This window comes from Ceratotherium simum, chromosome 17, assembly GCF_057802395.1.
Source record: "Ceratotherium simum simum isolate JZ-2026a chromosome 17, ASM5780239v1, whole genome shotgun sequence".
NCBI classification, from domain to species: domain Eukaryota; kingdom Metazoa; phylum Chordata; class Mammalia; order Perissodactyla; family Rhinocerotidae; genus Ceratotherium; species Ceratotherium simum.
The window spans coordinates 4,438,577-4,451,128 of NC_141916.1; the positions used below are offsets into that span (position 1 = coordinate 4,438,577).

Below are 12,552 nucleotides of genomic sequence, written 5' to 3' on the forward strand. Positions count from 1 at the left end.
GGCAGCCCAGGTCTCATTCTCACACTTTGGATGAGCCAGTTTGGGTCTGCATCATCTTGGAGAAGGAAGCTAGACCTTGGAGTAGCAGGGAGGGTGACACACAAGCTTTCTTAGAAACCTCTTGCCGTGGAACCAACAATGCACAAGCTCTCTTAGAGACCTCTCCCCTCGGAGCCAGTGACTCACAAGTTCTCTTAGAAACCTCTCCCCTCGGAGCCAGTGACTCACAAGTTCTCTTAGAGACCTCTCCCCTCGGAACCAATGGCCGCATGCCGACATCCATTCATCCTTTTGCTGGTTTGTTCAGGCATTGGCTGAAGTCTCCTTGGGGCCAGAGATAGTTCTAGGCCTTGGGGATAAGAAGATAAAAATCTTTTGTTTTCAAGGTGTTCCTATCTAATGGAGGAGACAGAGAATGAATTAAAACATAGAGTGAAAAGTATATGCTAGAACATGCATTATAGATGGGGGCAAAAATTGGTTCTCGGGGAGCAAAGAATCTTAGGTGTTACATTACAATGGTGTGTGGCCCTCCAAAGCCCAACGCTGCCCGGCTGAATCGTATTCCTTCTTATTTAATTTCTTTTGTAAGGGAGAATTTAAATTTAATTTAATTTTTCTCCTTGGCGGGGAAGGGGGGCAAGAATTAAAATAAGAAGTTGAGGGGCTACCTGGTGGCATAGTGGTTAAGTTCGCACACTCCACCTTGGTGGCCTGGGGTTAGCAGGTTCGGATCCTGGGTGCGGACCTACACACCGCTTATCAAGCCATGCTGTGGCAGCATCCCATATAAAATAGAGGAAGATAGGCATGGATATTAGCCCAGGGCCAATCTTCCTCAGCACAAAGAGGAGGATTGGCAACAGATGTTAGGTCAGGGCTAATCTTCCTCACAAAAAAAAAGAAGAAGAAGTTGAGAAACACTAGAAGAATACACAGGAGCTATAGGGTCTCTTAGGAAAGGCCTCCGGTCCCAGCTAAGGAGCCATGAAGGCTTCCTGAAACACAAGGCATCAGAGCTAGTTTTAAAGTAAGAGTAGAAGCTCTCCAGGGGAAGAAGATGTTTGTGCACAGGGAGTACAAGGTTAAAGAAGTTAGAAAAGTGCTTTTGTTTGTTTGTTTGGGAGGAAGATCAGCCCTGAGCTAACATCCATGCCAATCCTCCTCTTTTTGCTGAGGAAGACTGGCCCTGAGCTAACATCCATACCCATCTTCCTCTACTTTATATGGGACGCCGCCTCAGCATGGCCTGACAAGCGGTGCATCGGTCCACGCCTGGGATCTGAACCTGGGCCGCCAGCAGCGGAGCGCGCGCACTTAACCGCTACGCCACGGGGCCGGCCCCTAGAAAAGTGATTTTGAAGGAACTGCAGGCGGTTCAGTGAGGAGAGAAGTTAGGAGACTGGGCTGGGATGGGAATGGATGGTGTGAGCCCTGGAGACGCCGAGGCTGCAGCTCAGCTCCTGCACACAGGCTGATCTTGTTCTCCAGGAATCGGGGAACCAATGAGAAGCTTCAAGTAGGAGAGTAACGTATTCAGATTTATGCTTTAGAAATACCCTGGGAAAAAAGAGAAGGAATCATATGTTGGCAGCCCTGTGAAAATAGATGTGGGGCAGAGGGGCAAAAGCTGGACTCCACGCAGGAACACAATTTGGGAAGAAACGTTGCTACGAAAAACTGGGCAGAGACGAGGTGGGGCCTCTGCTGGGGCAGGTGGCAGTGGGATGCTCCGGGAAGCTTGCCGGGTGGGCAGATGGGCCATAAGGGTCTGGATGAGACAGTGTGCGGGCAGCCACCACCACCACCATCTATGAAAGTAAGGAAGCCAGACGGATTAAATATCTGTTTACTCGAGGCATCCACATCGGGTTTTCTAAGGAAATTAATATCTTTTTCTTTTAAAAAATTTTATTATGAAAATTTCAAAGATATTTAAAAAATAGAGAAAAATGGTGTGATGAACCATCATACATCACCTAGCATCAACAATTATTAACTTATGACGGATCTTGCTTCCTCTATATTCCCCCCTAATTTCCCCACCCTACCCACACACTGAATTCTTTTGAAGAAATTCCAGACATTGTATCATTCCATCTTGTAAATATTATTAGTGTATCCCTAAACAATACTCTCTTAAAAGCATTCTAAATATAGAATATAACTATAAATATAACTAAATATCATCACATTTAAAATGAGCAATAATTCTTAATATCATCAAATATTCACTCAATGTTCCTATTTCCATGATTTTCGTATACACGTATAGATAAATAGATAGATGATACATAGGTAGATAGATAGATAGATAGATAGATAGATAGATAGATAGATAGATAGATGGATGGAGAGATAATTTAAAAACAGTTGGTTTGAATTAGGATTCAGAAAGATCTACTCATCGCTTTTGGTTGTAATGTCACTTAAATCTCCCTTTTATGGCTTTTATTTCTGACAATTTGTTGAAGAAATAAGAAATCAGCTTCTAGTTCTGTCACAAGAATGTCACAACATCAGTTCTTCCTGCTTCCATCCCAATGTGGTCACAGGAACATGTCCTTCTTTGTTAAGATGCCACCATCTTCTTAATTTGCATCTCCATCACTATTGTCCCCACATAAGGTGACCTTTAACTGACTGTCCTAAACCCATTTACTCCATCTCTGGTGTTATTTTGTCATCTCTGTGATACAAGGTGCAGAATTGTCCAAAAATAACACAGGGCACTCACTCTGGGTTGCCTGAAGAATGAGCTAACTAGAACCAGGTTCTTCCCCTTCTCCCAGTGAGTAGGACTGCACTCACACTCAGCTTCCCATGGACCAGTGGTTGTTTTCATCAGGATTAAAGTCCCCAACCATAACTTCCCACACGTTCCTGGGTCCCAGGTGCTGGGCAGCTGTCATTTCCTACAACTCCCATAAAGAGCTGATGCCAAATCCAGAATGCTTGGTGCCCATTGACAAGGTTGCAGTCATGCTTGCCCTAGGGTAGAGCAATAAAGGGTCAGGGTCTCTCCACTGGCATACACACCCACAATGAATGGCCAGCAGAGTGCCCAGTGGTAACTAAAATTTAACTGTGCCAGGGTTTACTAACCAAATGACTCACCTCTACTTTAACCCAGAATATAGTTGGTGGCACAGGCTGCAAAGTACATGTAATATACCCAATAATACCCTATTCATTTATGTCAAAGCCAGTTCTGAAGGGTGATGATATATCATAGTATAGAAAAATTTAGACTTTTGACCTCTGCCTCCATTTTTTTGAGTACCCTGTGCTTCCTGGCGCTTCTCTCAACAGTATCTTAGCAGACCATCACCAGCCTATTGGCCACAATTTAAGTAGAAACCTGGAAGAAGTTTATGAACCATCAAACAGAGCTAATGAAGGCTTGATGTGGAGCCGCCAATATAAATTTGTCTAGTATTTTATATTAGATTTTAGATTAGATATGTGTACTCTAAGATGTTGATTTAAACATGGCAGTGTGTGGTAGATGGTCTTTAATTCTCTAAGTATGGAGCATATTAGGAGTAGAGCATTGAGGAAGTGGAGGTGATGGGTACCTTCCGGATTTCCCAATCTATGGCCGGAAGTAAAGTAAGTGCAAGCAGGAGAGCACCCATCAATTCCTACGTTACTCTATAGACCTTTATTTTATATTCATTGTAATTCTTCACTGCACACACAGATAATTGAATTGTTAATTCAAGCTTTTCTTTTCCTCCTTATTTTAGGGTTTCATATCATAAATGAACAGCAGCTCATTGCAGAATTGTGACTATATTAATGCCTCGCTATGATACAGCCTGACTGTAAAGCTATTTTGTTAAAGTAGCTACTGGACCATTTCATTGTATCTTTAGGTACAGAAATGAAACAGCTCCTTAACCACTCACAGCTTCCGAGCCCAGGGGATAAAACAAGAAATGCTCAAAAGCTTTAAGCCTGTCATAAGTGAATAAAATTCCTTGAATTCTGCGACTTCATATTTGCAACCTTGACAGAGTCAAAACGCCCAACCATATTGAAGGTGTCCCATGACATCTTTCAGGCCAATGCTTTGGGCGGACCACATTTACAAGTGTTTTCCTTCGTACTAATGTTAAATAGCGAAAATTAGTTCATGACAGTGTGGCAGCCTGGCATGTGCTACTTTCTAAAACGTAATGTGGCTCTTGATCTCAAGAGCAGAGGAGAGAGAATCACTCAAACCTCTGCTTTCACATCCATGAATTTGTCAATAGGATTCATGTTTTAAGAGACAATCAGTGGAATGATATGTAGGAGATTCTAGATTTCCAAGCCAATCTCTCTAAGCCCCCACTTAACCATTTACATGTTAACATTTGCTCCAACCCTGAGTCAAATCGACTTTTTTATATTGCAACTTAGCTTGCTTGTAAAGCCTGAAAATAAGAGTTATGTGGCCCGACCTCTTTGTCACTGCACAACTCTGTCCTCCCACATTGCCTCCTCAGCCATGTGTTCATTCCACAGGTATTTATGGCACACTTACCAAATGCTGGGCAAGCTTGTGCGAGGCCTGGACGCAGTCTAGAGGGGCTGCAGGGCCAACTGGGTGGATCGCTCACAGGGTTAAAACAAGTCACTAGGCGGTGGACCACTCCCCTGATGCTGATGACTACATCCCTGTATTAGATTGTAATATCTCTCTAAGGAAACGCTACTTCTCAAAATAATTATTTTCTGACACAAAATGCTTTGATGATGATGTTTTGAATTTTTTCCCTTACGTGTGAATATATGTGTCTTATTACTGTGCTTTTTCCGAAGAAATCAATTATGACTCCTTGGCATTTATTGCAGATGAGCAAGAAAGTTCCGGAGCAATTATTTACACCGTGGAGCTTAAGCGCTATGGGGGGCCCCTTGGCATCACAATTTCAGGAACTGAAGAGCCGTTTGATCCTATAATCATTTCCAGCCTCACGAAAGGGGGATTAGCTGAAAGGTAAATTTGAAGGAACTGGTACAATTACCTGTGTCCAAGATGAGTTTCCTTCCTCACAGCCACATGAAAACATGCTCCCCTCTCCTGCTTGGTTATCTGTTGACTTTTTCAAGTCTGCATGAAGGATTGGTTTTAGAGCTTGAGAACTCTCAGGCAGAGCTCCGGCTCGACTTTGAGGGGCATCTTATGGGCGGTGAAAGGTGTCATAGGTTTAGCGTTGATGTTCGTCTCCAGAAATGTATAAACTGACCACAATCGACTGGAGGTAGATTTATATTGTGTCCATTTTGAGGAGGAGACTAAAGTTCAGGGAGGTTAAAAGGCTTGTCGAATTCAATTCAGCAAATATTTACTGAGCCCCTATTACCTGACAGGTTCTGGGTTTAGCAGCTGTGTTTTCAAGAGAGGATGACACAGGTTTTGTCTTCCAAGATTTCAGGAAACAAAGTGTAGGGATCCACCTTAATAATGTCTCGTAACTTGGGATGCCCATTTGTTCCTTTGGCAGTGATGCACACACACTCCTCCTCCCCCTCTAAACTGTGTTTCTTTCTGAGACGTGTTGTGGGGCTTATTCCAAACCCCATAACCAGATCTTTCCTCCAGTAACCTAGCTCAAGAATGCACACTCGTCATTCACGCTGACACTTGAAGGCAATGATTTGCAAAATAGAGACGTAGCATTGCAGGATTTGGGGGCCGCAAGGTGCCTTAGAAATCAGCTCACCCAGCATCTTCATCTGTCAGGTGAGGGCACTGAGGCAGCTCAAAAAGGGTTACCCTGTTGGAATTTCATGTTCTGATATTAACAGAGACACCTATGATCCGCTATCCTTCAGACGTCCTCCTGTCCTGGGTTTCTCTATTAGAGAGACAGTCCTAGTTATCTCTGTTAGGGAGACAACAAGAAAAGATTAATATTGATCTGGTTCAGCAGGTACGGGTCACATGTTCTCTGGCTTACAACATAGATCGTTCATAAACTGGAGATTCTTTATGAAAGAATGAAGTGATTTTTTTTTTCGGGGAAAAAAATTCCACGAGAGGAGAGGCACTGGCGGACTGTTAAGCAGCCCCTCGTAACCTGTGTGACCCAGTGTCACCCTGTTGCCCCAGTGGCTGCTGCCAGCACAGCTGCCCATTGCCCCAGAAGCAAGCTGCAGTCAGAACCCTCAGTCACAGCAGCCCTGAGAGTTGGGCTAATTCATTCACTCTCTCTATTTAAAGTGAGCCAGTGCAACAGGGAGCTGGCACATGGGATTCCTACTCTACAGCCTTCAATCGGGTGGAGAGAGACCACTCCTGAGCTTAACTGTTAGGAATCTACTCCTTCCCCACCCAGGGTTCCAGACAAAGATAGATAAAGATATCTAATTCTGATAATTCCTCAGAATTAGAAATTCCAGTCTGCTCATTCAGGATTGGGTGAGGATAGGAAGAGAAGGGGAAAGGCCAAAGGTTTGTTAATTTATTGATCAATAAATTAATTGTCTTTTTCCACATTTCAAGCAGCATGCTAGGCCCTTCACATATGTGTTCCTATTCAATCCTGAGGCTTCCCTGTGGGATGAGTATCCCGTTGTAGTGGTGAGGAGACTGCACCCAGAGAGGTTAAGATAAGGTGCGCAGGTCACACAGCGGGTAGGTGGCAGAGGTCGATTCACACGTAGCAGTAACTGATTCCTGAAGTCAGCCTTTTTCAATCCTTGGAATCACCAGCAGGGGGCCCTGCCACACCGGGGTCTGGTGTCTGTCCCCGTCCCTCTGAGCCTCACTTCCCGAGAGCTGGGGTAATGATTATGTTCAACATTTTCAATCTGTAGAAAGAAGGAATGCTCCACGCTAAACATTGCTACATTTATTGTCCAACATTGTTCATTTCCTTGGTTTTTTTTTTTAATTGTGGTAAAATTGGTGTATAACATTGTATAAGTTTCAGGTGTACAACATTATAATTCGATCCTCAGGATTTTTGAGAGTTACCAAATGACTCAGCTTTCTTGGAATTGAGAAAGCACACAAGTCCATTTTAAATACTAATTAAAACAATTTTTCTAATTTTATTTGGAACTAAAAAGTAATTCACAACAGATGCAATTATCTGGTAACATTGCCCGGGAGAAAGCTAGAAGTGGCTTCTAGAGACCCTTGCCAAGTCTTTATTATTCTGAACACATAAAGGATGTCAGGGACTTTATATTCAGTAGCATGCAGGGACTATTTCTACCATTCCCATTATCGTTTGGTGTTTCAGAACTGGCGCGATCCACATAGGAGACCGAATCCTAGCCATCAACAGCAGCAGCTTGAAAGGGAAGCCTCTGAGTGAAGCCATCCATTTGTTACAGATGGCAGGAGAGACTGTCACCTTGAAAATTAAGAAACAGACAGATGGTGAGTGGGTCAAGAGCCACAATCAAGCATTTCCAGTGCATTTCTTTTCCTATATGTGTGTATTTCTAGGGAAATGACTCTCCAGCCAGCGAGTGTTTGAATATCTTTTTATTTAAACTTGCTCTCATCCTTAAACTCCTTTCCTGTCTTTAAAGCTCAGTCAGCATCAAGTCCCAAGAAATTCCCCATTCCCAGCCACCTGAGTGACCTGGGAGATGTGGAAGAGGACCCCTCCCCAGCACAGAAGCCAGGCACGCTCAGCGATGTGTACTCCTCCACCGTGCCCAGTGTGGACAGTGCTGTGGACTCATGGGATGGCTCTGGAATCGATGCCAGCTATGGGAATCAAGGTATGTCCCAGCCTTGGGGAACAGAGGACTTGTCATTGTTGAAGTCTGTATTTCTGAAAGATCCACCCTCTGCACCATGAAAAGAATATCTTTCTTTATTTTACTTGTGTCTGTGTGAGTGCAACCACATTGAAAATGGTGGACTTGCGTTTCTTCCTCCTTAATGCTGATAAGTCATGAATATTTATCAAACAGTAGCAGGCGCCGGTTAGGTCTACTCATGTCCAAGTGTTCAATCCAGAGCTTGGGTTCATAGATTAATCTGAGGCAAACCATGCAATAAAATGGTTCACTGAAGACAGGCCCCATTATCTTACCTTTTTAGCAAGCTTTGCACAGGGATGGATTGGGGAGTGCTGGGGGTGTGCATAAGAGATTAGCCAGTGACTTGTGAGCCCATTTATTCCTGCCTCCTACTAACTTTTAATAGAAACTTGTACAGGTTTCCCTGAATACTCACTATTAGCGAGTTGTAATCACAATATACGTATAGGAGATTGTTCTTCACACACATCTACTTCATGTGAAGAAGAGTAACCTACGTTAAAAGTTCAATCTCACTAACAGAACAGAAACCACAAAAAGTGTTAGACTGAATACAGAGTATAAACTAAAAGCTTCTTTTAAAAATGTTTCCTTCCCAATGATACATAGCATCAAAAGAGAAGTCTGTCAAAAATTCTTTGTATTTCTCCTTATCTGAGCCTTACCTTCTCTCTAATGCCTTGTATAAATTCCAACCTTCGAATCCCTCTTCTGCTCTGGATTTAAGTCAGTCAGAGAATAAAATACATAAATGAACAATTTGGAGAACATGTTTTGGTGGAAGTCGCTTCGTAACTCAGTTAACTACTTTTTAGGAGAGTCTCTGTCCAGTCTGCTCTCTTCCTGGTTGTCCTAGTGTCTTCTCTCAGCTTTTGCCTTCGTCTGTGTCCCTCTCTGTGAAATCCCATGAAGGGCGGAGAAAAATGAAAAGAAATGATATTTCAAGGTTGGCAAGTTGTTAAAGATGATATTGGAGTTTGGTAGAGAAAATATTTTAACCCAAAATAGTATTGGGATTTTACTTATCTGACAATTAATTTTTCCAAGTCATAATACCTTGCGACAAGTTAGCTGTGCCACCAAATAACAGATAATCTCATTTCCTGAGAGTTGACGGGCCACCAGAGGACACTCTTGATAAAAGGCAGAAGTCAAATTCTATCAGAGTAGACTCTGAGGTTCATTTATTAATGTGCCTGTTGGTTTATTGTTTATTAATGTGGAGACTTTCTTTATACAGCTTTTTGTGAAGATGCCATTGATTTTAATGAATTCTGCCCCGTAAGGTGATGTGTAAGAACTTAGCTACTCTGTCCCTTTACACCATAGGATCAGGACCATGACTGGCATACTAAATATAGGGTCTTTCCCTCACTAGTGAAAAATGAAGAACCATTTATTATTTGTGAAGCATTTTGAAAATTTGAAATCTTAGGGAATAGTAGTCATCATAATACTAAATTTATAAATTAGAAATCTCCGTGAGGCTGAAGAGAGATGAGATAAGTAGAGAAAATGGCAATCAGGACAGAATTGAGGCCCTCCAAAGTGAAGAAGAACCAGTAGCAGTACCTTGTAAATGTAAAACGCTTGAGAGTTTTCACAGCACTTTCACATAGCTGATCTCAAGTGATTAGAGAATCATCTCAGTGAATGGGGAAGTGGAAAGGCCTGTTGCTCCCAGGATCTCGGTGTTAGGAGAGGATTTAGCAGTCAGCTCATCTGACGTCCAGTTACAGGCCGCTCCCTCACTGCTGAGACAGCTCTCCCGTCTCCACCTCCGCAGCTCTGGCGGCTCCAGAGTTCTCACCCGTGCTGAGCTGGAATCTGTCTGCCTGCAGCTTCTGCCTGTTAGTCCTTGTTACCCTCAAGGTCATTCCGAACTAGACTAATGCCTCTTCCTTCTGACAGCCCTTCAGATGCTCAAAGACGCTATCATGTCTCTTGTGAGCCTTTTCTTCTCTAAACAAAATAGCCCCGGTCCTTTAACTGTTCCTCCCATAACTTAACGTTTGAGTATCTGTATCATCCCGGGGCCTCTCTTCTGAATGTGTTCAAGTGTAACTCCATAGTTATCAAAGTGTAGCACTCAGAAAGGAAAGTCATTCAACAGTCTGACAGCCCAGAGCGACTCAAGCCTGTTTCCTTCATCAGTGAAGGTCATAGAACCTGTCAGTGCAGCCTACTTCGACATAAGAATGCTGGTGGTCACATCCTATCTGTCCCTCATTTTGAGCTTATTGTTTACCGAGATCTCGAAGTCAGGGGTTTTTGCCTTTACTTGTGATATTTGGTTACACCAGATCTCCAGATTGTGCTTGTGAAGTTGACTTCTTAAAAGCAAGACATGGAACCATGCTTTTTTTCCCTAGTAAATATCACGTTGTGAGATGTAGGTGATCTCTCCATCTTGTCCCTCCAGCCTCTCAGCAGACTCTCTACCGTATCCCGGGAAGACTGGTACATTCTCACGGTGGCTCTAAGTCTGCAGGGGCTGTCCCATTCCCAGTGGGCTGTTGTACTTCCATGATGCGCGTCTTCTTTCTTGGGCCAGGAATCAATGTCTCTGCAGCCATAGTCCTTATTGCTCTGCTTCTGCTCCAAATGTCATTCATTCAACAAATATGTAGTGGCTGGCACAATATAAGACCAGCATACAATGCATATACAATGATGACCAAAGAGCTGTGGCTCCTGTTCTCACGGAGGAGGTTACTCAGCTGAAGGGCCAGACAGTTAACAAGTGCCAGCAGCGTGAAGTATGACTTAGTTAAGGAAAAAGGAAAAAGGATGGAGTAGTCAAAGCTGGTGGAGAAAGAAGGAATGTGTTTAAAGAAGTCTCACAATGAGTGTGTAGCTCTAGGATGCAGACTTTTCTCTGGTCTGCCTCTGGGTCAGCTTCCTCCAGTCCTCCCTCACTGGACCCTGATATTCAGGCCCTTCTGCAGTGTCCACATCTTATGCTTTGGACACTTTGTGTCTTATTCATTCTTCCTGCTAACTCGGAGAAAACCCTATGATTTCTTTCCTTGGATTTGGCAAAGGTCAATCAATACAAGAGGAGAGTGACAAATTGGTGAGACCTGGACTCTGTCATTCTCATGGACAGTGTAGCTCTTTTGGTGTCTGTAATTCTTGACTCTCAACTCAGTAGCTATGTTTCTGTCTTATCCTATCATAATCTTTAGATATTTCTTTTTTTTCCAGCTTTATTGAGGTATAATGGAGAAATAAAATTGTATATATTTAAAGTATACAATGTGATGATTCAATATACATATATATTGTGAAATGATTACCACCATCAAGTTGATTAACACATCCATCACCTCACATAGTTACCATTTTTTTTGTGTGTGGTGAGAATGCTTAAGATCTAATTTCTAAGCAAGTTTCAAGTAAACAATATAGTATTATTAACTATAATCACCATGCTGTACATTAGATCCCCAGAACTTATTCATCTTATAAATGAAAGTTTGTACCCTTAGACCCACATCTCCCCATTTCTCCCCACTCCCCAGCCCTTGGTAACTACATTCTACTCTCTGTTTCTGTAAGTTTGACGTTTTCTTTTTCAGGTTCCACATATAAGTGAGCTCATACAGTATTTATCTTTCTCTCTCTGGCTTATTTCAGTTAGCATAATGTCCTCCAGGTTTATCCATGTTGTTGCAAATGGCAGGATTTTCTTCTTTTTTTATGACTGAATAATTTTCCATTATATATATACAGTCATGCACCACATAATAACATTTCCATAAACAATGGATCACATATATAATGGTGGTCCCATAAGACTAATATCATATAGCCTAGGTGTGTAGTAGGCTATACCATCTAGGTTTGTGTAAGTACACTCTGTGATGTTTGCACAACAACGAAATCGCCTAATGACGAATTTCTAAGAACATATCCCCATCGTTAAGTGATCCATGACTATATGCCACATTTCTTTATCCATTCATCCATCAGTGGACACTTAGGTTGTTTCCATATCTTGACTATTGTGAATAATGCTGCAATGAGACGGGAGTAAAGACATCCTTTGAGATACTAATTTTATTTCCTTTGGGTATATACCTTGGAGTGGGATTGCTGGATCCTTTTTGAGGTCATTTTGATCATTTGTATTCTTTCAGAAAAAAAAAAAATCCATTTCATCTAGGTTTTCAAATGTATTTGCATACAATTAAGTAATCTCATTTGATTCTTATTTATTTATTGTTTTCCCCCAAAGCCCCAGTAGACAGTTGCATGTCATAGTTGCACAGCCTTCTAGTTGCTGTATGTGGGACACAGCCTCAGCATGGCCAGAGAAGCGGTGTGTCGGTGCGCGCCTGGGATCCGAACCCGGGCCGCCAGCAGCGGAGTGTGCGCACTTAACTGCTAAGCCACGGGGCTGGCCCTCATTTGATTCTTTATATTTTCTTGGTTTCTATAATTATATCCCCAAGGTTGTTTCGTATCTGGTGTATTTGTGTTTTTATTCTTTTTTCCCATAATTATATTGCTAACGGTTTATTTTTATTTAGGATTTTTTCCCAAAGAACTGACTCTTGCATTTATATATTAGTTCCACTCTGGTTGTCTAAAATAAACTTTTGCTTTTGATTAACTTTTTTCTGTTCTACTTAGACTTTGTTCTGTTTATGACTTGAACTGGATGCATAATTCATTTATTTCCATGCTTTGTTGTAGTTTTCATAAAGATAAGGATGACTGATAAGCGACACCAACGTGTACAGTCAGAGTCCCACTTTCCTGTAATATAGT

General features: G+C 42.3%; 1 protein-coding gene across 9 annotated transcripts in view; it reads left to right on the forward strand.

The window, feature by feature from the left end:
• GRIP1 (glutamate receptor interacting protein 1) overlaps positions 1-12,552 on the forward strand; it is a 623,621-nt gene that overhangs the window by 579,250 nt on the left and 31,819 nt on the right. For all 9 annotated transcript variants that reach the window (XM_087442057.1, XM_087442058.1, XM_087442061.1 and 6 more), the window contains 3 exons: positions 4,843-4,987; positions 7,242-7,381; positions 7,537-7,731. In XM_087442057.1, coding sequence (XP_087298183.1) covers positions 4,843-4,987; positions 7,242-7,381; positions 7,537-7,731 — 480 coding nt within the window. The remainder of the gene's footprint in view (positions 1-4,842; positions 4,988-7,241; positions 7,382-7,536; positions 7,732-12,552) is intronic.